The sequence below is a fragment of the Pseudopipra pipra genome, chromosome 6 (genome assembly GCF_036250125.1).
Source record: "Pseudopipra pipra isolate bDixPip1 chromosome 6, bDixPip1.hap1, whole genome shotgun sequence".
Taxonomy (NCBI): Eukaryota; Metazoa; Chordata; class Aves; order Passeriformes; family Pipridae; genus Pseudopipra; species Pseudopipra pipra.
The window spans coordinates 62,198,005-62,221,436 of record NC_087554.1 but is presented as its reverse complement, the minus strand read 5'-3'; the positions used below and the strand labels follow the sequence as shown (position 1 = coordinate 62,221,436).

At 40.4% G+C, this 23,432-nt stretch overlaps 1 protein-coding gene across 2 annotated transcripts in view; it reads right to left on the bottom strand.

Moving 5' to 3' along the window:
• Positions 1-2,227: 2,227 nt before the first annotated feature.
• WDHD1 (WD repeat and HMG-box DNA binding protein 1) overlaps positions 2,228-23,432 on the bottom strand; it is a 28,027-nt gene continuing 6,822 nt past the window's right edge. The window contains exons 5-26 of one of the 2 annotated variants that reach the window (XM_064659586.1): positions 23,106-23,217; positions 22,535-22,585; positions 21,273-21,368; positions 19,772-19,864; positions 18,764-18,870; positions 17,637-17,772; positions 17,284-17,473; positions 16,906-17,096; positions 16,084-16,268; positions 14,725-14,966; positions 14,076-14,213; positions 12,973-13,129; positions 11,153-11,267; positions 9,635-9,766; positions 8,936-9,162; positions 7,228-7,358; positions 6,554-6,610; positions 5,685-5,731; positions 5,389-5,547; positions 4,853-5,016; positions 3,717-3,852; positions 2,228-3,144 (exon numbers count right to left, since the gene is read on the bottom strand). In XM_064659586.1, coding sequence (XP_064515656.1) covers positions 2,944-3,144; positions 3,717-3,852; positions 4,853-5,016; positions 5,389-5,547; positions 5,685-5,731; positions 6,554-6,610; positions 7,228-7,358; positions 8,936-9,162; positions 9,635-9,766; positions 11,153-11,267; positions 12,973-13,129; positions 14,076-14,213; positions 14,725-14,966; positions 16,084-16,268; positions 16,906-17,096; positions 17,284-17,473; positions 17,637-17,772; positions 18,764-18,870; positions 19,772-19,864; positions 21,273-21,368; positions 22,535-22,585; positions 23,106-23,217 — 3,067 coding nt within the window. In that variant the 3' untranslated portion in view covers positions 2,228-2,943. The remainder of the gene's footprint in view (positions 3,145-3,716; positions 3,853-4,852; positions 5,017-5,388; positions 5,548-5,684; positions 5,732-6,553; positions 6,611-7,227; positions 7,359-8,935; positions 9,163-9,634; positions 9,767-11,152; positions 11,268-12,972; positions 13,130-14,075; positions 14,214-14,724; positions 14,967-16,083; positions 16,269-16,905; positions 17,097-17,283; positions 17,474-17,636; positions 17,773-18,763; positions 18,871-19,771; positions 19,865-21,272; positions 21,369-22,534; positions 22,586-23,105; positions 23,218-23,432) is intronic. The other variant, XM_064659587.1, reaches the window with a different exon arrangement.

Genomic DNA, 23,432 nt, shown 5'->3' with positions numbered 1-23,432 from the left:
TGATAGAAATGTAACAGCAGCCTCATGGGAGATGATCCTCCCAGAATTAAAGCAGCTGGATACTCACTTCCATGATCTCGCTGGAAGTTTGCTTCTCGTTTGCTGTTCATTTTATTCCTGTGGACAGTGATCACCAGGGAACAAATCCTAGGAGGAGCTGGGGGGGCTCAGCCTGGAGAAAAGGAGGCTCAGGGGGGACCTTCTGGCTCTGCAACTCCCTGACAGGAGGGTGGAGCCTGGTGGGGGTCGGGATGTGCTCCCAGGGAACAAGTGACAGGACAAGAGGAAACAGCCTCAAGTTGCACCAGAGGAGGTTTAGGTTGGATGTAAGGGAAAAATTCTTCACTGAAAGGGTGGTCAGGTTTTGGCACAGGCTGCCCAGGGCAGTGGTGGAGTCACCATTCCTGGAGGGATTTAAAAGATGTGTGGATGTGGCACCTGAGGACATGGGTCAGTGGTGGGCTTGGCAGTGCTGGTTGGACCCCATGATCTTAGAGGTCTTTTCCAACCTTAAAAATTCCATTGTTCTACTGCAGTCACGCAGCTCTGATGCCAAACCTCAAATCTGATGCTGGAAACAGCTTTGCCAGCTCTAACCAGCCGTGGGGGTGGCAGTGAGACCCAGACTGTGACCCCAGGGCCGTGCACATGGGGTCTGACAAAACCCACAGATGTTACACAGCAAGAACTCTGCCAGGAGTAAAAGCACATGGAAACCAGGGACCTGCAGGATGGTGCCAAATATCCCTGGTGATTTCCATGAAACCACCCACTAAATCCAGGAGCCTTGTTTTGAACAGACCTTTGGTGTGTTTGTTCAGAAGAGCTACATGACTGCAAACATCCCACTCTCCTGGAAGTTTACTTTGGCTGTTTCCTCCCTCCAGCAGGAGCCAAAAGGACTTTGGATGCTTTGTGGGACCAGGGCAGCAGTGGATACCTCCCCAGATATGGTGGAAGGCTGACCTGCTCATGGCAGGGGGGTTGGACTTGGTCCCTTCTAACACCACTTCTCCTCTCAGGTCTGTAGAAAGGGCTCCACACAGGCAGCTCAAACATGAATTCTGTGAATAGGGGTGAAAAGAACCACCTGGAACATCTCCCAGCACCGTGCTCAAGATGCTCAAGTCACCCACAGAACAACCTGATCTAAAAGAAAGAAAACATTACAGTTCACCAGGCCCAGTGATCTTTCTAACAGGATGTTACCACTGCAATCTCATTCTTCCCCAATATATCCAAATGGAAATAGGCTTTACTACCTCAAAGCAAATCCCAGTCTCTGATGCAATATTTTTTCCTGAAGAATGTAGAAAAATCACAATGATGTGCCACTACTCTCCTGAGCTTTCTGCATCATGTCAGTGCAGAAAATTAATTATTACTTAGATTATAACTTGCTGTCCACCAGCAGTTTAAACAAATAAAATGTGTAATTATAGATGAGAACTGTGAATGACAAAAGCATTTAAACTGCCAGGTCTTCAGGATATTCACTGTTTGTATTTACCATCCCTGGTTGACACCATGACCACCTTTTTCTTTTTTTACATGTGGTAAAAACAGGACCTACAGCAATTGTTAAAATAGTCAAATGAAACACCTCTAATGCTAAAATGTATTGGCTTTTACTGAAATCTCACTGAATCTTCAATCTACAGATTTCAATGGTAAAAATGTGTTTTTAAAGGAGAGTCATTTGCCTTTTATAGAATCAAAGAATCGTTTGGGTTGGAAAAGACCTTTAAGATCATCAAGTCCAACTGATGTATTTTCAGCAATAGTCAGGGAATGGTTTGGGTTGGAAGGGACCTTTAAAAGCCATCAAGTCCAACCCCCTGCCATGGACAGGGACACCTTCCACTAGCCCAGGTTGCTCCAAGCCCTGTCCAACCTGGCCTGGAACACTTCCAGGGATGGGGCAGCCACAGCTTCTCTGGGCAACTACTTCAACAATTTCTTACTGTGCCAGTGTGAAGAGAAATAGGAAGAGGAAACAATGAAAGGACATGCAAAACCAGGGGGAAAAAATTGAGAACTCTCCAGGTTCAGTTACTATGTTAAAGAGTTAAATTATTTTAACTGATCTTAAAAAACGTTTCAAAAGTTGGGTTTGCTTCAAATACATTTATTAGACACAGGGCCCTGTCTCCAGAGCAGGGTAAATGTGACTGACTGCCTTGGGGCTGGCAGGTAAAAATCTGTTTGCTTCAAATACAACACCAACTTAAACAAGGAAACTTTCACATTTTATTTAAAAAACAAACGTTACAGAAAATGATAAACACATTTTCAAGTTCTCCTGGACCCTGCTGAGCCATGGATTGGGAAAGCACATTTGCACACTCTGGAGTGGTTTGGCTTTGCACACCTGACCTTCCTAATTCAGCTTCTGCCCTCGTTTTCTATCCCTGCCTGTGTCAAACTGCTCTCTGCCACTGCCACAGATGTTGAAAATGCAGTTTAATGTGTTGCTGGTGTTCAGCTTTCTTCCCCTCACGCCCATTTCCTTGAGTGTCTTACTCCCAGGCAGTAGGAATGGTACAGAAGCCATTCCTTTGCCTCTCTAAAATCACAGGGCAGATTTTTGGACATAGTTTATGCTCCCCAGAATGATTAATCTGAATTTAGCACCAAATATTACAAGTATCAAGGCACACAATGTGTGTGTGTGTCACAGCTACACAGCACTGTGGAACTCAGCTTCCAGTGCCTCCAGGGAGCAGGCCCATTAATAGGAATTTTGCTATCAAGCTTTATAGTAAAAAATTGTGAGAGTAGATTTCAACATTTCCCTCAAGAACTGATTATAAAACACTTTCTAAGAGACTATTTGGAGCAAAACCACTCCTTCTGCCAGTGCTCTCTGAGCAAGGCAGCCAGTTCCCTCAGTACAGAGCTACCTGAGCACAGAACACAGACACTGAGAAGGCACCACATCATTTAGCTCTGCTTGAAGGCAAAAGCTGACAGCCTGCCATTTGTGGACTGGTCCAAAGGCTTGGATTTTTTGGATGCATTTGTGTCCTCCGATTTTTCCTCCTGGCTCTTTCTCCCTTCATCTTCATCAGCCGCGGAACGCTTCCGCTTCTTATCTTCTGCTAAACCATTAACTGCCCCTCCTTTTGCTTTCTCAGTCCACACCTTTGAAGAACAGACAACTACAAATTAGGCCACAAAACTCACCACTTTATTTTCTACACCTTATTTCCTGATTTTAAGGCACTGAAATAATTCCTGTTAAGAAGGATTGAGTCAGGACCAATTCCCTCACTTTCCTTTTTTCTAGCAGTGTTCTTCAAAACTGTATTTCATTTGAGCCTGTGTATGAAATTGAAGTTCTTAATTGTCCTTCTGGACAAGTTAGAAAACCCAAAAGGCCCAACAAATCAAGTCAGAACGAATTTAAGTCCCAGTGGCTTAAGCCTGACTATGTCCCTTTAAACTCCTTCCTTTCCCTTTTGTTATTTGTTCATTGATTGTGTTTCTCTCACAAGCCCCACTTTGAAAAAGCTGCTTTCTGATACTAATTATTATTCAGTTTATATTTTCATGAAGAACATGTCATAGATCATGGCACCATTCAAAACTGAAATCCATAAAAATGGAGAACAGCAGAATTTAAAGAAAAAATTCCTGACTGAAAATGACCAAAGAGATTCAGTGGGAGGGAAAAAAAATTATCAAAACCACAGAAGTAGAGAACGTTTGCTTACCATCCTTTCCTCTGATGTCAACATTCTAAATCGACTCATGCCTTCTTTTATTACTTCTGCTTCGTTCAGATCAGGATTATCTGTCAAAATGTTTGCTCTGTTCTCCTCCAGCCACATCTGGAAACCTGTCCTTGGTCTAAAGCAAGCACACGAAAATTGCCTGGTTAAGAAGGTTATAGGAAAACCATAAAAAAAAAATCCCCCAAAGCAACATTTCTAAACAGCACCTAATTGGATTTTTTTTTTGTTCTCAGAAGACAAGACACCTCTAGTCAGCAGCCTCCTCTCTCCTATTTCAATATTTCAAAGAACATGCTGACAAGGCAAGACTAAGTCAAGTATTTTTATTAAGATCATGATATATATGGAGATTAACATTCCAGTTTTAGAATGACAAAGCACAGTGGTTCTCTTCCTTTCTGACAGGGTCCCATCAACCTAAAAATAGAGCACATCCATTAGCATGTTTCTGCTAATCCTTCTCACAATTCTCCTTGCCACTTGTTGTAGAACATTATCTGTAAAGGTTAATGAAAAGAATGCCAGCCCAAATGAGTAATAATTACCTTCATCTTCCTCAGTTAAATGAAGTCTAAATGAAACATGATTATAATAATGCAAGTTTCATGAGGACTGGGATTGTTAGAAAAAACATCTGCTCCAGAGGAACAAGACAGATTAAAGTCTTAGCTAGGAACAGACATGCTCCTTAAGTGATACAAGTTTTTGTTTGCTTTCTCTTTTTAAAAACCCACCAAAACAAAGCTTTTACTCCTTCCCACAAAACCCTTAGCTTTTAGACTTTGAGATTTTGTAGAGGTGTTTAAACTTTAAGTATTTCCTATACTTGGAACTGACACAGCAGCGTGGTTTCATTTATCACTCAAAGGTCATTACAAGCAGTATCAAGGCAAAAATCACTGCTTAGAGCCCCAAAATTACATTTTGCACTGCTCACTTATTGTTCACTCCCACATTTCTGAAGTGGGTCCACAAATGTGATAACTTGTGAGCTAACCTTTAATCTTCATGCTATGCTTCTCTGGCCAGTCCAACACCTTCAGAAACAGAACAGGTTTTGGACTTGTAATTCTATGAAAACTGGAATATGGTATTGAGATGCAAGTGTCACTCACCTTCTGTTTTCAGTGTTCTCCTGTGCAGTGACTTTGACTTCATGGGACTCATTTCCTGCTTTTCCTTCTCTCTCTTCCACTGCTTTTTCTTCTCCTTCTTCCACTGCTTTTTCACTAGGGTTGGGTGTAAGTGTACGAGGCTGGAAGAAGGAGGCTGCTGAAGCCTATAGAAATTGAGGTTAAAAAAGAAAAGGTAAGAACACTTCACTCTCAAATAACACATACCACTGCAGCCTAACAAACCCTAAGCCCTTCCTAAAGACATAATAATCACTTGCATTAATAGAGCATTTAATCCATCCAATTTCAGCACAGCAGAAGTTTATTCACACAATTTAAAATAAAAGCTCAAAATTCAGTGCAGAATGTAATTTCTCCAACTGATTTTTTTTTCTTTTGCACCATGCCTAAAATGAATTTTGCCATCTAAGTTGCTTTACTCAGTCAACGGGGTTTCATCCTTGATAAAAGTTGGTAAAATTCAATTTATTGTTCTTTGCTCACAGAAACAATGTATAAAAGACTAGAAACACTACCTGCTTCGACTTGGGTTTGGGAATCAGAGGCTTTATAACTGGAGGGTTCTGCTTGTTCCCAGCTCGACTGCCAGACAAAGATGTTTTCTTTGAGTGTCTGCTCATAGTGTCTAAAACATTTGCTGAGGGGACCACTGGGTCCTTTTTGTTAGATGACACCTAGGAAAACAAATAAACAGATGTTTTATTTATTTTCTGTCATGTTCTCCTGCTCTGTCCCTCCAAGGTATCTGTTATATTGTAAACTTCAGATATGATTTTCAGAGCACAGCAAAACCAGATGCAGAAATTCTTACCTTAAATGGATTCACTCGTCCTTGGCTGCTTGATGCACCTAGAACTGCTTAAAAGGAAAGAAAAAGGGGTATAAAAGTGTGTGCATGTGTGTACACACACACATACATAAATCTTTGAAGCAATGTGCACATTTTAGATGAGTAGAAAGACATTTTAGTAACCCCCTGAAGGTTAAACTATATGTGCTCAGCTATTATTAGTCATCAGAAATGCCACACAGGACCAACAGCTTAAAATACAAACCCGGAGGAAGACCCAGGACTTCCTCCACTCCCAAATCCATTTCCACTCCTATTATTCTTGCTGGAGGGTTGGCAGGTTGCTAGAGGTCACATTCTGCCCCTGCCTGCTCACACTCACAGATCAAGGCAGGGTTTATTCACTCTGCCTTGCAAGTGCAACCAATAAATGTGCCTGTGATTAGTAAAATAAACCCATTGATCACCGTTCTCAGTTTTCCCCTTGTCCCAAAGAATGCCTTCATGGCACAGCCAGGCAGACACTCAGCATTTGGCACAGCCAAGTCAGTCAGAACAGTGTTATGGAACATCATTAGGTAATGGAGACAGGAATAGGGAACCTCTTAAAAATGTGAGAACAACAATCAGTGCAACCAGGACAGGTTGGACAGGGCTTGGAGCAACCTGGGTTAGTGGAAGGTGTCCCTGCCTATGGCAGGGGGTTGGAAGGAGATGGTCTTTAAGGTCCCTTCCAACCCAAACCATTCCATGGTTCTGTGAAGTTACATTTGTCAACACTGTTATGGACTAACTTGAAGTAGCAGTGGGAGAACAGATGATATAAACAGGAGCAGATATTGTGAAGCATGACAAAATTCTCATCCTGGAATAAATGGAGGTTTACTCACCAGACTTTGGAGTAGTCACCTCTGCTGAAGTGACACCTTTGGAGAAAGGATTTGGCCCTTTAGAAAAAAAAAAGGAAGGGGTATATATTGAAGTGCAATAAAATGTGATAGCATAACTGCAGACAACTAAGAAAGGGTGAGGTTTGGAGCAATCTGGTCTAGTGGAAGGTGTCCCTGCCCATGGCAGGGGGTTGGAACTGGACAGTCTTTAAGGTCCCCTCCCAACCCAAACCATTCTATGATTTTGTGATTCTATAATTATAGTGAAGTAATTCATATTTTGAAGTGTGACTTTTCATTTTTAAACCATACACTTTTACAAAACCATCTGTCATCTCTACCTAGATTTAGAGCTGTATATTTATTTCTTACACCTTAAGCTCATTCTTAAAGTGTGCCAGGCAAACCACTCATCTATCAATTCAACTCCTGTGAGATTTGAGCTGAAACCAAAGTAACTGCTCAGAAGGTGACCCAGCCCTTTAGGAATAGAATCAGGCAGCAGGAAAAACTCCCCAAGGGTCCCTGAAATGGTTACTAAGTACAATGCACACACAAGCTGTGACACAGCAGATGACACACATGGAGCCTGGAATACAGACTTAATTCCTGACTCAGCCTGTAAAAGTTATCCAGATAGCTTCCAGCCTATTCAGAGAATATACTTTTCTTACTCTGTTTATGCACTTCTGGAGTTTCTTCTGCTTCCTCACAGGCATCAGTTTCCTCAGCATCTTCCACTTCTTGGTCCTGCTGACCATTCCTGACTGGCAGCCGACCCCACTCCGTGGCTGAGCTGCTGTAACTAAAGGGAAGGAAAGGAAGTGGTCACCACACTCAGAAGGAAAACTGGAACAATAGATAGCAAGCTCACTTACTTAATTTAGGAAAAAAGAACAATAATGTTTGGCATTTATGTGCATTATACCTCTGATTAAACTGTGGCAATTAAATTAAATAAAGATTCATTAACCACTGCAGAACTTTGTTGCCAGAACAGTTTGCCACAAATATAAATGCAAATTTTAAAGATCTGTAATCTCCATTTAAATATATACTTCCAGTATCACCAATAATACCAGATTACTTGTCTGCACCCATGAATTACCATCCAGGTGGCAACATGGATATATAGTTTCAAACTGAAACTTATGCAGCAAGTTTTAACATTTAACCTGATTATTCCCTAAATTCCAGCACAGGAGGATGTACATTTCTTGCATTTCCCTCCTAATCTTTGCCAATTACTAAAATCTGTAAATATTAAGAACAACACATGTTTGTGATTAATTTTAACCCTCAGAGTGCTTGAAGTTACAGATACGGGATTAGAGCTTCCACTTAGGATCCAGAAGAACAAGCCAGAGCAGTTAGAAATTAGTTTTGACTGCACAGTTTCACACAGAAGAGTAAGGAAAAGGCTACAGATAAGTTCAGGGACTTATCACTTTCTCTTGCCTAAATAAGTCCCAAACTTCACACATAAAATTGCTATAGGAAGACATTGCTTCCCACAAAGTGTTATGACATTCTTTTCTGCACTATCAGACTGGTGGTTAACAACTAACTTCGTTATAGCTGTACAGCCAGTGGCCAAACAAGAACACAGCTCTTCTGTGTGGTCTATATTAAAAATAAGAAATCCCAACCAGCCAAAAAAAACAAACCAAACCAAACCAAACAAAAAAAACACCAAACAAACAAGCAAACAAACAAAAAACAAAACAAAAAACAACCAACCAAAAAAAATCCCCAAACCTACACACAACTTCTGCCTCCTCATGCTTTACAAAGCAGATGCAGGTAGGAGAGGAAAGGTAGATAGCTCAGATACAGAGGGAAGAATGCAAAGCCAGCCTGTAGTATGTTCCATGAATTTGAAGAGCTGAGATTATTAGTTAGGGGAGAGTAAGACTAAATAGGATACACTGGGATAGGATACTGAAAAAGGGAGGGCTGGAGAAAGACAGGATTTTAAGGTAGGTGTGAAATGAATCAAGATGGAGAGAGTGGGGCAAAAAGAAAAGGAAAAAAAAAAACAGGTGGGAGTCAAATAACCAAAGCAGCACAAGGCAGGGGAAGGTGGGAAGAAAAAAAAAATTCCAGTCAGAGCAACTTAGTATTGGGCCTGCTTTGCCTCTGAAGTTGTTGAACACAGACCTACAGGAAGCAAGGAGTGGGGATATTTCCTTCTGCGTTTGTATCCCAGTGCTAATGAGTCCTCACAAGATAACAACAAGAATACAATTTATAAGCAGAGCAACACAAACTGTTGCTTCATAACAAACACGCAGCAAACTCCAGCCCAGAAGAGCGCACCAAAATATCAGAAGAGCAGCCAGAACGTTGCCAGGTTTTTTTAGCCACAGAAATTCGCGTTACCCAGCACTCAAGTGCTTCCTGAAATCCTCTTCCTCCTCCTCCTCCTCTTCATCTCCCTGTGCTGTTGCCAGCTCAGTGGCTTTCTCCACAGCCAGCTGGCTGAGGCGCTGGGCGAGGTTGATGCGGCGGGAGCGGGAGGCGTATTTGATGGCCAGGCTCACCACGTTGGGAGCCATGAGGTCGGCCAGCTCCACGCAGCGGAACTCCCGCTCCAGTTTGCAGGAGAGCTGGAAGAGAAGGAGCCTGGGGAGTCACACGTTTCAGCTACACAGCTCTCTCAAAGACCCCAGGAGCAGAGTGTTATCGTCTTGGTGGAGCGAATGAATGAAGACGAACTTCCAACAACACGAGAAAAAGCTCTTTTTTTCTCCTTCTTCCCCCTTCCCTCCCTTCATGCTGATGAGCAATAACAAGATGAACTGCAGTCTCTTATCACAGTCTGAACTAGCTGGATTGCCAGATTCCTAATAAGAGGAATCCCATCAACATTTACATCAAATCCCATCTGCCAATAAATCTCTGAATCCCAGAATGGTTTGGGTTGGAAGGGACCTTAAAGCTCATCCAGTTCCACCCCCTGCCATGGGCAGGGACACCTTCCACTATCCCAGGTTGCTCCAAGCCCCATCCAGCCTGGCCTTGGACACCTCCAGCCTCAGAGGTAACATCTCAGGGACTCTGTCACGTGTTTGTACTTACAGCAAACAGCTTCATTAAAAGTTCTTGCTGCTCTTTCACTGCCTGATTTTTAGCATTTTCATCAAATTCGTAGCCATTTTTGGATAAGTAATCCACGTGGTTGTGAAACACAACAGAACGCCAGTACTGCTCCTGGAAAAAGGAGAAGGATGTTTGTTGGAATTCAGAGGGGAAAAACCAGCCCATGACATAATGCCTAACAACTTACAATGTATTTTATCAATTTATTCTTAAATGTTCCTTTCCTTTGATAATGAGAGTGAGGGGAAGATAATTCTCTTTAAAGCCAATGCCCAGTGAGGAAAAAATAGACCACACTAACCAACCACCCATATAAAAACTGATTCAAACAGTTGCCATATATGTTAAATTCCATTTATACTACAGGCTTGCAAGCAGGATGAGACCTACATGTTCACCAATATGCTACCAGGACAGAGAATTCTAGAATAAGTTGATTATTTTAGCTTATAAATGCTGTCCCACAGCAAACTGGAAGTACTCCAGAATAACTCAGTAAATGTGGGAGTTTACCTACAGAAAATACAACTCTGGCTGTTCACAAAATGCTATAATGGCTATTAGACCAGCCTAGTTCTGTTCAAAATAATTACAAACTTATTCAAACCCACTGTGTTTTCATCAGATGTATTGGAATAATTTGTTTCTATATCTACACATAGTCCCTCAAGCCAAATTAGCAGTTCCTGGCATTCTCCTCCCATTCTTTTGGGTGAAGGGAGGAATGGAAGACAGACTCTATCAGATAAAGAACAAAAAGACTTAACCAAATGAAGGAGAATTCATTAAAAATGACAGTGTGTTTATTACTGACATTTTTATCTACACTTCTATCAAAGAGAATAAATTTCAAACAGCATTGAACTCTCTCTAAGGCTGAGATTAGATTTTTATGTTCATTTCTATTCTGTGCATTACAGCTGAGCACCACAAGTTTGAAATGTTTAAACCAATAAAAATTGAAGAATAAATACAGGTATTTTTCTAGAAATTCTCCACAGGCACATCTTGCTTCAACCAGCCTCTACCTTCAGAAAATAAGTCAAGGGGGAAGGCCTATGTGTTCAGAGCAATTATATGAATTTGAACACTTTGTACATCTTTCAAAAAGACATCTCCCAGAAATTTTGTTAAGCCTAAAATATTAAAAAATAGACATTTTCAAGGGGATCTTGATTGGGATCCCAAGATTTGGTATCTCTACCCACTAAAAGAAAAATGAGAGGGTGAGTAAGACTTCTCTGGTCAGAAACAGATTATGTGTAAATACAACTTTGGATCAGCTCTGGCAGTCTTATCTTGCATCCTTCTGGAAACAGTTGTGAACCAAACTACATGAGACAAAACAGTGAACCCAGATAACCTCCTTAGCCATGTGTCTTACTCAGGGTTTGCACTGTCCTCTTTCATAGCAGAGATGATTAATAGGAATCTTGTATAATCCCTACTACAGGGACACCTGAGAGCACCAGCTGTGGGCTCGACACCATTCCATACCTCCATCTGCCCCTTTTCTGTGGTAACTTGGCAGTAAGGAAGTTGAAAAGGTAAAATTGCTACAGCAGGCCGTGGCAGGGTGGGAGGGAACCGGGATCCTTTGCAGGGAATACACCTGTGCACAGGAAACAAAACACACCTGCAGTTGTTCCAGCACCTAAATCACGTCTTCCTAAGAAGCAAGATACTTTAAGAGGATTTGCTCTTTAAAAAGTAGTAATCAAATGACTGGATTAAACATAGCAATATGTAAGATTGCATCATAAAGGGTTGTTTTTACATGGCAACCAAGATAAGATTTCAAAACCAGTGAGGCACACACTGCTCTTGTTCCCACTGCAGACTCTGAATGTGGCACATAACACACACTGCTCTTGGTCTCACACAACACATGATTTAACAGCTACTACGAAGAGTAAATGCAATTCATTTAAATCTGAAGCCACTGAACAACAGAAGGCATAGACTTACTGTTTCATTACATTTTAAACAAGTGCTTTCTGGTTAACAATCACCTAAGCAAACCATTGATTGGGGAAGAGCTGTATTTCCAGCAGCACCAGTGCAGCATTGACAAAAACATCTGGTTTTATAAGCTGCTGTGTCAGAGACTTGGAAAAAAAAAAGAACAGGAAGCATTAGTGTTCTGGCTATCTCTTAATTAAGGCATGTGGTGTTTCTACAACAACCCTCCCCCCTCTCCCTTATCTTTATTATGCTGCTGGTTTTGAGTAAAATGTTCTTTGTAACTCAGAGAGCAGCACAGTCTTTCTTGGACTAGAGGGGAAAAAATTCATGATGACAGACTCACAGTTGACCATCTCATCAATGTGATGTGTCCTGCACATTTTTGGGGAATTTTCTGGAGGCCAACATAATGATTTGGAAGGAGAAACAGGCAACAAAGTGACATTTACCAGAGATATCAAATTATTTCCCTTATTCCAAAAAAGCAGAGGATTACGAAGAATGTCACATAAGTTTAAATAAAATGCAGTCTCCCACCAACCTCTACAATTGTGCATGACTAGTAAAGTCAAAGAGTCTGAATTTCAGTAAAATATGTGAGCTGATGGAACCTGCCCTGTTAGGAAAAGGACACAGACTCCTGAATAAAAAGGGATACAAATAAAGATTAGCAACTAAATGTCCAGGATGCATGTTACAGTAAAGAGAAACAGTTGTTTGGACACACCACTATCACATTTTATAAAGAAATGGTTAACTTTCAGATAAATATTTGAGCAAATTTACATACAAAATTGTTCTTTGTGGCCACGGGTTAAATATTAATATAATAACAGACAGCTCTGATTTATCTATGTCTGATTTATCTCTGTCTAATGATGTAGATTAGTTATAGGATTGGATTCTTTTCAAAGGCACAAAAGGGGAAAATAGGGAGGGGGGGGAATTAAAAAACCCCAACTCCACAACCAAACCCCAAAACACCACGAGCAGGAGAAGCAGATTCCTGATAGGATCCACAACTTTTCAGCAGGATTCTTTACCAAAATGCAGCTTTATGAACGTGCTTGCCTCAGATGTGTGATTTCACAATGAAGTGCACACACACCTCTCAGCCAAGGCAAAAAGCCACAGTTAACCAGTTCCAAGTTATAAAACTCTAATGAGTTTATTCAAAACCAGTTTAATTCTGCATGGATGATTCATTATTATATTTGGGAACTAACCATTTGCTGTGCATATTTACCAGCCACCTGTTTCAGTAGAAGATCTTTCCAGTTTCTCTCAGTAAAAAGTGCTCCGGGATTGAAAAACCAAGACAAAACAAAGTGTTTCCTGGTGAATTATCTGACCTGAGCTGCTGGGGGTTTTCATGGATGCCAACGACCCAGTAATGATCAGATTTTCCTTTGCATTGCTCCCTGGTGTTACACACTGGAATCCAAGTGTTCCCAAGCCCTCGGTTCAACATCCGCACGATCCCCTCGGAATCCACGTAACAAGGGGTACCTGTTTGTCACAGATGAGAGCAGTTATTGTCACATATCACGACACCAGCAAGATGGAAGTGGTGGATACGGCCGGGAAAGGATGGTTTACATGTCTCAAATACGACATCCTCTCTCCCGAAAACACAGTACGAATTAGTCGGGGAAAAACCCATTTCCCTTGGAGAGATGCGCCACCTTCTGTCAGTCAGCGCCACTGCTGCCAACTGACAGGGTCACATTTAAAACACCTCATGAAGAAATCAAGTTCATACTGCTTGGGGGGATTCCCAAGCTATTTTACAATTATTCTTTCTGGTTATCATAAAAAATCCTCCAGAAAAACTACGAACTTTGGGGGCATCAGGGAGCACTGATGCAGTTTTTATTTCTTCTTGCTGAGCAGGGAAACCAATCAGGAGAACGAGTTCTGGCAACATTCAAGTGTATTTTATTCCTAGTGGAAAAATATTAAATATTTTTGATAAATATCTTGAAGGAATAGAAAAAATAGAATTTTGTTTAGCGTTGAGGAGATAGAAAATACAAAGTCCAGGTCCCAGATCACCATTACTAAAAGGGTATTAATTAGTGAAACTCCTCCACAGAATCACAGAATGGTTTGGGTTGGAAGGGACTTTAAAGCCCATCTCATTCCAACCCCCTGCCATGATCAGGGACACCTTCCACTAGCCCAGGTCGCTCCAAGCCCCATCCAACCTGGCCTTGGACACTTCCAGGGACGGGGCAGCCACAGCTTCTCTGGGCAACCTGTGCCAGGGCCTCACCACCTTCACAGGCAGGAATTCCTTCCCAATATTCCATCTAACCCTGCCCTCTGCCAGTGGGAAGCCATTCCCCCTTGTCCTCTCACTCCAGATCCTTGTCCAAAGTCCCTCTCCAGCTTTCCTGTAATTCCCCCAATAGTGTCAATATTTCTCAACACCACTCATGCAGGTATTTCATACCTTCTGCAGAGAATCCAACCCATACCAAATACGATTTCCTTGTAAGAGAAAGAGGGTCTCCATGCAAAATTTGCCTTTTCTTCTTTCCCAGCTCCATCAGCTGTACCCCGAGGCACTGGTCCCCATCAAACCCAGTACCTAGGAAGAAGTTGTTCAATGACTGTGTTAGAAAACAGAAGACAGAATTGTCTTGTCTCTTGGCTAAATTAGTTTTGAATCAAAAACTAATTCTAATGCAGGGTTACCCCTGAATATCACTGTCAGACAAGCAACTGTTTGTCATTTTGGACACACCAGGCAAGCACAACAACTGCTTCCTTAATTTCCCGTGGTAATTCATTCTGGCACATCTGAAACCCAAGTTTAATCTATTCATGTCAGTGTTACAAAATTCTCCCCTTCCCCACAGGTTCATCTCAGCTTTCCATTACAAAACACAGGCTTTGCTGTCAGAAGTCCCAGATCCGTGGGCTGTGACGGATGTGCTCGTAAAAGCATCACCCAGAAGAGGAGAAGGATCATGAAGAAAAGAAGGAGAAAACACTTTCTGGTGATTACATACAAATTAATGTGAAGCCAGTAAGAGATGAGGATTGAAAACAACCCTGGTTCAAAAAAAAAAAGAAAAAGACAAAAGGGAGAAAACTACCTCTGTGATAAATAACCATCAGCTGCTCTCCATGCCCTGCCATGGACACCACTGGGCCTGGGAGGCTGAAGATCTCTCTCTGAACTCCTCCAACTGTGAACACACGGACCAGGAAGGCACTGGTGGCACAAGCAGCCCAGCCTTGGCCCAGGCAGATGGCCTCAATGTCCTCATCCTTTGGCATATCCACTGTCCACTCCTTGTTGGCATCCCAGGAGCCAAAATGAATGCAGTGGAGCTTGCTAAAGCACAGACAGAGAACACACAAATAGGAATTAAAATACAATACCTGAAAATACATCAGTATTTTAGACTTTTATCAGAGACCTGCAATCGTGATGGAACTCCACATTACACATTTGCAAAGGTGTTGCTCTTATTACTCAGAAACTGAAGAGCCAGCTTGACCTTTTAGAGCCTCCAAAGCCTAAAGCAGAGACAGTTAAAAGGTCTGAGGGGAGATTTTTTAGAAGGAAGCAGGTAAATATCCTGCTTAATTAACATTAGAAAGAACCGAAGGTGCTTGGCACCTCTGAATATCAGCCCTCATTCCGAGTCTGTCATACTATGCTGCCTCTCAAAAAGGAAGAAAAAATTAAAAAAACTTCAGTTCTGCCACCTTAATAATTGAAAACTGCCTGTGACCAACCCACAGACACTGTGGCTTTTAAGAGATTTCCCATTTTCACTGAGGAAAAAAATTACACTTTCAAAGTCAGACAACCAACAAAAAACCAATATTTTTAAAAGTAAAGAGTGCCTTTCAACTTATCACAATGTTGTATGTGTGAAAGAAAGAAGAAAGTTCTTTCTTCAAGATGTTTCCCCAGAAATCAGCAATACAATATTGTTGCTGTTGCTCTTAAATGTAAGAACAGAGTCTAGATGGCCCAGCTGCTTAAATCTTTCTATGGTTTCCATAAACTTGTGTTCTTCACACTTATAATTCCTTGGGTATCTCCGAACATGTCTCCTTGGCAACAGTGTGAAAAGAAACAGCTGAACCCTTATGACTGATCTTTGATCTGAGCAGACTGAAAAACTATTGTTCATGTTTACAATTCCCTTTGAGCCTGCAATGCGTGAAGTTTCCAGTATATTTATATTTGGAAAAGGGATTTAAAAGAAACCGTCAGGAAACAAATTACATTTTTCAATACTCTCGAAGCCTCCAAGTAGGTGGATGTGAAAGTCCTCCTTCAAAGTGGTCCCATTAAAAAAAAAAAAAAAAAGCATGATCAAAAGCCAAAAAGCTCAAAAAAAAAAGTGATAGAAGCTGAAAAATAAAAGCCAAAATATCTGAAACAAGTGAAACGTGGCTCCATATCACGGGTTTTGCAGAGCAAGGCCACGACTTACCTTGCAAGTTCCTCTGTACCCTCACAGGCCAGCAAAATAGCTTCAGCAGAGAGGTCAGCCATGGTGTGGTTCAGGGAGTTGGGCAGGTGTGTTGCATGATGCACAGAGGTGTCGTGGAATTCTACATCTATGGCATTGTCCTGCTCATCGTTGTAACAGCGGATGATACCAACTGAATTCCACACCTAGGAGAAAAAAACCAAAAAAACCCCCATCAAATCAAGTACACTGGCCTAAATCAGCCTGCTCTGACTTTGTTGTCTGAAACAAGAGTGGGTAGGAGGCTGGAGGAAGACTGAAGATTTGTGTAATCAGGACTCGTGGTTCCTAAAATGGCTGAATTAGGCAGAAATTGGTTTCATCCTCGTGGCTTAGCCATCCCTCTCCTTGCAAAATTAAGTGTGAAGAATTTGCAGTTAGAAAGAAACAGTGGATGATTAACATGCAAGTCTTGACAGCACAAAAATACCCACAATTCTGACTAAAAAAAGAATTTTAAAACAGATCTGCTAGAATTCAGTAACATGAGCACAAAGTGGATAGTTTGCTTTTGGACTCAATCTCAGAGGTCTTTCTTCTCCAGCCTAATTGATTCTGTGATTCTGTATTTATTTCTAAAACAACTGAAATGTAAACCAAAACATTATGGAGTCTTTGCATTAACACAAAGCCACTTTTCATTATTTAGCTTCACACTGTGAAGTATTAAAAAAAAAAAAAAAAATCAAAAATCTTGGATAAGATTAGATTAAAACACAATAAGAACTGGGCATTATTCAATGTAAAGAAAGCACCTAAGTCCACATAACCACATAGATTTACCATGAATCGATGCATGAGATGTGCAGGAGTGGAGCCAGACTGGAAGGGCCTTTGCTTGGGGGTTGGCATTGGCCCATCATAGAAATGCTGCTGTGTAGATGATGGTGGCAAAGCTGAAAAGCCACCATTCTGATCATCACCATCTTCCTCCTTTTCAAGAAGGCTGGAGCTAGCTTTGATCAACCCAATATCTGTAAGTAAAAAAAAAAAAAATAAATTACATTTTACACACAGTATTATGACAGAATTTAGGTGAAAAAAATTAAGACAGTCAAGATTTACCTGGAAAAATAAATCAGAGTGTATCTGAGTGGAGGATGCTAAAGATCATCCCAATAAAAGCAATAAAGGGCTCTGGGAAATTAGTTCATTCTGTACCTAGTGAGTTATCATCCTCATCAATTATTGCCCTTCTTGGACGGCCTGAAGTTAGCATAAGGTCACCATCATCATCTTCATCAGCTGCAGGGTTTGGGGAGGACTGAGGTTCAACCATATCTCCATTTAAATAGTCGTCGTCGTCTCCATCGAAGAGATCGTTGTAGTCCTTGGCCACTGCACTGGCAACCTAAACCCAGACCAACAATCACCACAGCACTCCCTTTGGACATGGGACTCAGGAAATTAATTAACACACGAGAGGGAACTTGCAGCACACAAAGCAGAATGTTCAATATAACCTATAACCTAAATAATGGGTGTTAATTTAAGAAATAATTGGCGCTGAGCACCTTGTCGTTTGGCTTCTCTACAACGCCAATATTTTCCAGCAGCCCCAGATTTCCTTCAGTGTCTGTGTAAGCAACTTGCTTATATTTAGGGTGCCATGCCAGTCCACAAATTGAGTAATTTTTCTCATGCTTCATCCTAAAAAGAATACAAAAATAATGGATTTTTAGTAAGCTCCTCAGGGCAGAACACCCGCCCCACCCTGAGAGTTATTGTAAAAAGCAGTAACATTTAGTAGCACAAGAAAGTGATGTTACACATAACAAAATAATTAACAGGTCACCTTTAGAATAAATAGCTTCTACAAAAAACAGAGAAAGTCTTCCTTTTCTATGAATGAAATCAATTAAGCTTTAAAAAAATCAAACAGAATCATATTCTTGAAACAACAGCTTCCTGATATATGTAGAAAGGACAAATTCCCCAGCAGTCCTATATTCCAGAAACATCTAGTTAAAAGAACATTAGTAGTTTCTCTTGCACCAAACTGATGAGTTAATCCTCTATCTTTTCCACCCTTTATCCTCACAAAAAATAAACCCATTAATTATTTACATAATCTGTCTTTAATTCTTAACACAGGCATTGCAGTACCCAAAATACTCAGGCAGATAAATCATCTCTTTTCGTCTTCTCTACCTTATTTAATAATAATCTTAATTTTTTTTTTCATTTTTTTTTAAAGAGAGATGCTTTAACTAACCAAGGAAAAGTGCAATTCACCAGTCTGTCTTTTTTTGCCTACAGGTGAGGGTGGCTGACTGACTTACCTGCATTTCCCTCTCCCTTTGGAAAACACATCTTACTGCCAATGGTCTTGGGCTTTGTGATGGGAGGAAATTTTTGTTTCCATCAAAACTATCCTTTAATCAGCTATTAGATGAAAAAGTCATAAAAGATATTTGCACACAGAAAACTAGACTATGGAATTTCAACAAAATCCACATTGATGTCCCTTCCCTAAGCTGCCTGCCAGGTTAAACCACAACACCCTCTAAATATTATTATGATTTTTCAAGAGGCAGAGTTCTATCTTTGCACAAAAAGGTTTTACAGAAAAGACAACAGAATTCTTTTTCAGGAAAAAAAAAAACATGTGCTTGGGGATTTATGGAACAACACTGAATACCTCTCTATGCACTCCTGGGTTTCCACATTCCACACCACTATGCTGCCATCCACACTTCCAGCTGCCAGGTACTGCCCACAAGGAGACCAGGCCACAACATTCAGGGGCTAAGGAAAAAAACAAAACAAATAACAATAAAAAATTACCAGTGCATGCACAGCATTCCTCTTCTGGAGCTTAAAACAGATAGATATTCTGGAATAAAAAAAATTCATAATAATCAGCTTTACCAGGTCCTATCCAGCCCCCACTACTGGGTTTAGGTAGTTCCCTTTCTTTAAAAATTATTATAAAGATGGTATCTTAAAAAAAAAAAGCATTCTTTAAAGATAGCACACCTATTTTTGGTTTAGAATATCCATCTTCTGTCATAAACCATGAGGTTGAACTAAACCCAGTTCTAAACACATAGACAGAAGCAGAGTGTACTTTGCAAACTCAGCACTAAATGTAGCTTTATTTATTTTGAACTTTATTAAGTTCTACAAATTTAAATCCATTAAAATGTGTGTTCTGTATCTTAATAACACTAGGAAGGTGATTCTCTTTAACCCAAAGATTTCCAAGTACACAATGAGCCCAAAACAAAGAGGATGGGACAGTTAGGGCTACTAAATTTCAGCTTAATAAAATATAAAGTGAAAAACTGATATCTCTGTTCTGTATAGAAATAATGCCCTTCACATTTTCCCTAAAAAGCTCTGTATTTAGAGCAACTGGTGAAAACAGATGTTCTTCAGCTGCAGTTGGTGACTCACCAGGAGACTTTAGAGATCCAGTGGGTTACTGTAAGTGAAAGAGGGGAAACTAGAGCCACATAAAGATGTTTGACATCAGTTAGTATTTCTGCCCTGATTTCCAACAGAAAGTAACAGGATCAGTAATTAAATAGAAAAGGTGAATAATCACTACCAAGAGAAGTGGGAAGATACTGTCCAGAAGATAATCTCCAGCAGAATAACATTTAAATTACAGATTATTTAACAAGCACCTGGTTCATGCACCCACCAGTGTGATGGAGGCATCTGAGAGATCCAATTGACTATCCCAGGTTTCTCTTCTGTATAGTTTAACAACTTTATCCACAGGAACTGCCAGCAACTGCTCAAAGGAAAAAACATGAGACAATTTAGAACAAATTACCTGTCAAAGAGAACATTCAAATAGCACAGCTCCTTCATTCAGAAGCCTCACAGATGTGACTGCCTCAGTATTTAGCAGCTCTCTAAAATCCTAGCAGTGCCAACTGAGAGAGAAAGCTGAAGTAATTTAAATTACAAGGTTCTTTAATGCTTTCCACATGTAACAGAGCAAAACATGTCTGTTTTTACTTTAATCTTCATTTCCTTCTGGCAGAAAACTGCACCATAAGGTTAGAAGTTCTCATTTATCAAGCAGCTGACACACACACACACATATAGTTTTCAATGCTCTGAGCACAAGGATTACATTATTCTTTCCCCTCCCTCCCTCCCCAAACTCCTTTTGATCAGGTTACAATTTCTCAATAAATCTTATTTGAATAGCTGATTCCTGAAACAGCTTGTTCCATCTTTCACAGAACTACATAAATGTTACTGGCTGTTTATTTCTTTAAGATTTATTTTTGTTAGGATTCTAGCAATTTGCTTTGTAAGAGAAGCAAGACAATTACTTATATTTCATATACATGTCTGTGTGAAGAATTGGGCTAAAATCTGGAAATATTTGTTTTTATGGAAACTATTTTTACTGCAGGTGACATTTGCACTTCCACAGAAAATTTATATGTAACACTATCATAGCAGCCAGCTATTTTGAAGAACCATGGAATCATTCAGGTTGGAAAAGTCCTCTGAGATCAAGTCTAACCATTAACCTAACACTGCCATCTTCACCACTAACCCATGTCCCCAAGTGCCACATCCACACAGCTTTTAAATCCCTCCAGGGATGGAGACTCCACCACTGCCCTGGGCAGCTGTGGCAGTGCTGGACAGCCCTTCCCATAAAGAAATTTTTCCTAATATTCAATCTAAACCTCCCCTGGCACAACTTGAGCCTTGTCCTGACACTTGTTACTTGGGAGAAGAGCCTGACCCCCACCTGCCTCCAACCCCCTTCAACTTTGTTCTTTAAGTAAAAAGAAAGGGAACAACTTACTAAGGAAATACTTACAGAGCAAAATCACTGATAGGGCAAAGTTTACTTAAAGCAGAGAAAGCCTGAACTCCTTTGCTGGTCTGTTGTGAGCAATTTGATTACTTCCCTCGTGTACAATGTTCCTTCCTATTCAGCACAACGCGACTGTTTAACGCTGCTTTGGGCTGACAGCTGGACTAGAGCCAAACACAGTCTGGAGCTTAAACCAGGAACCATTCCCAGCTTTTCATTTTTCCCAAAAGGGAACTTCACCCCAAATATTTTCCCTGCTCCCAGGAGGTGCAATTTGGGCTTGCCTGGATTGAATTCTGCTGTTGGAGTCAGAGAAACAAGAAGGATTAAGATGTGATGAAACACTGTCACTCACCTTCCCAGTGCCAGCTTGCCAGCCAAGCCTGCAGATTGATTTAGCATTTATCACATCATTACACTTCTGCAGCAGCTGCCAGCTTGTTGTGCATGTCTGAAAACAAAATATTAAATAGAAAAAAAGAAAGCTTTCAAGCTCAGCGAAAATTTACTGTATTGTACAAATCCTTAAAGCGTGTAAGAAAGCAAAAGGAAAAAAAAACCCACATAATTTTTGGGACTGAAGTAATCTTTTTCATTCAAATACAGTGGTACATACTGCCTTAAAAATACTTTGTCAATGTAGCCCTGAAACTATTTTAATGACAATAAAACTACTTGTAACAGAAATAAAATCACAGAACATGTATTTTTAATCAAGTACAGAACAAACGAGCTCATCTATTTTTAGGTTATAGAGAAATGTGGCCAAAAAGCATCTCTCAAACCTCTATCAAGTGCAGCAAGGTGGCCTGAATGTGGCCACAGCAGTATAAAGATATATAAAACTATAAAGAATGAATGGCTGTAATCTCAAATCACAGCACAGATTCACCCATCAAACTGCCACAATCCTATAGTACTCTCACTGTAATTTCCCCAAAAGGAGAATCTCAGTCTGGAACAGGAGACTTCACACCAGAATTATGCTTTTTTCTTAAAAAAGTAGCAATCCACAAGTGTGGAGGGGTATATTTTCAACTGTACTTACAGGAATAATTCCACAGGGATTCTTATTCCAGTCAACAGCATTTAGCAAAACTAATCCCATATCCACATGCAGAATTCTTTTATTAAAGCCTTCACCTGAAACTGTCTTTTCAAGTTCCTTAGAGCTCCAAGAGCAGAGGCTGAATCTGTCTATTACAATTAATAAATTGTTTTTACTATAATAAAAATTCTTCCTTAATCCTGAAGGCAAGGAGCTGAAATCTCAAAATGAGGAATCTGATGTCAATTCCCATCTCCACACAGCAGTGCTATTTTTGAATGTGCCAAGGACAAAATACCCAATGTTGGCCAATTAGGAAAGATGAACAGAAGACACCAGGGATTTCACAGACAGGAAGAACAATCCACAGCTACCCAGGCAACATTTCATAATCAGGCTTTGGAATTTCTCCCAGAAGTACATAAAAGTATACTGCAAAGTGTAGTTAGAATTCTTCCCCCAAAAGAAAATCCTGTTCCAGGAGGGTTATTTCAGTCCAGCTCTCCTCGCTGTCTGTGAAATTCTGGATTTCTTAGGGAACACTCAGCATGGAAAGGCAGGCCTTTTACCTGATCTTCAATTTTCCAGACTCTGACAGAGCCATCACAGCTCGCCGATGCCTGGGCAAGAGAATTTTGTAAACAAATTAATAATTAAAGACATAGGGAAATTAAAGCTACAAAATGGAAAAATCCCCAGAACCGATGCAGAATAGACATATGACACACAGGCAGTTTTAAGAAAGCCTCCTTGTTTAAACCATTTTAGGACTTAAAACTTTCTAATACTGTCATCTTGATAATTGTGCTCAACTCCAAGCCACTGTAATTGCAAACCCTTGTACTTCAAATGAGCTGCTTATTTGCAAAAGAGGTTTAAAAATAATATTGAATTTCTTTAGTGAGCTATCTTTTCTCCTCTAAAATCAGATCAGCATCATATTCCAAAAGAACAAGACACAGAACTGAGTTCTCCTGGGAGAACAAGTTGTGACACACTCCATCAGCAGCCAAAATTAAGTTGTCTCATGTGCCCAGTCACTGCTTGGTTTTTGGTAAAAACTACATTTTTAGTTCTTTTTTTCCCCCCTAGGAAAAAATAAGATTCAAAGTAGAAAGTAAACAAGAAAGTCTTTTTTACCAGGTAAACATCCTTGGGGTCAAAAGACAGGCTTAGAACAGGAGCCTCGTGTCCTCTGAATGTTTTCTGCTTGCTGCTGTCAGTCACCTCCACAACTTTGATCATAAAGTCACTGTACATCCCAATGACACAGACATAAAAATATTAACAGTGACAAACTATGTGTTTATGGCAATAAAAACTGGGTACTAAACATCTTTTGGGGAAGTTACAGCTCTCAACACTGTCTGACGTAATGGAAAACGAGAATCTTGAGGCTTAAAACACTAGGAGTACAGCCAGACTATTTTTATCAGAAAATCACTTTTGTTCATGTCAAAGTTCATA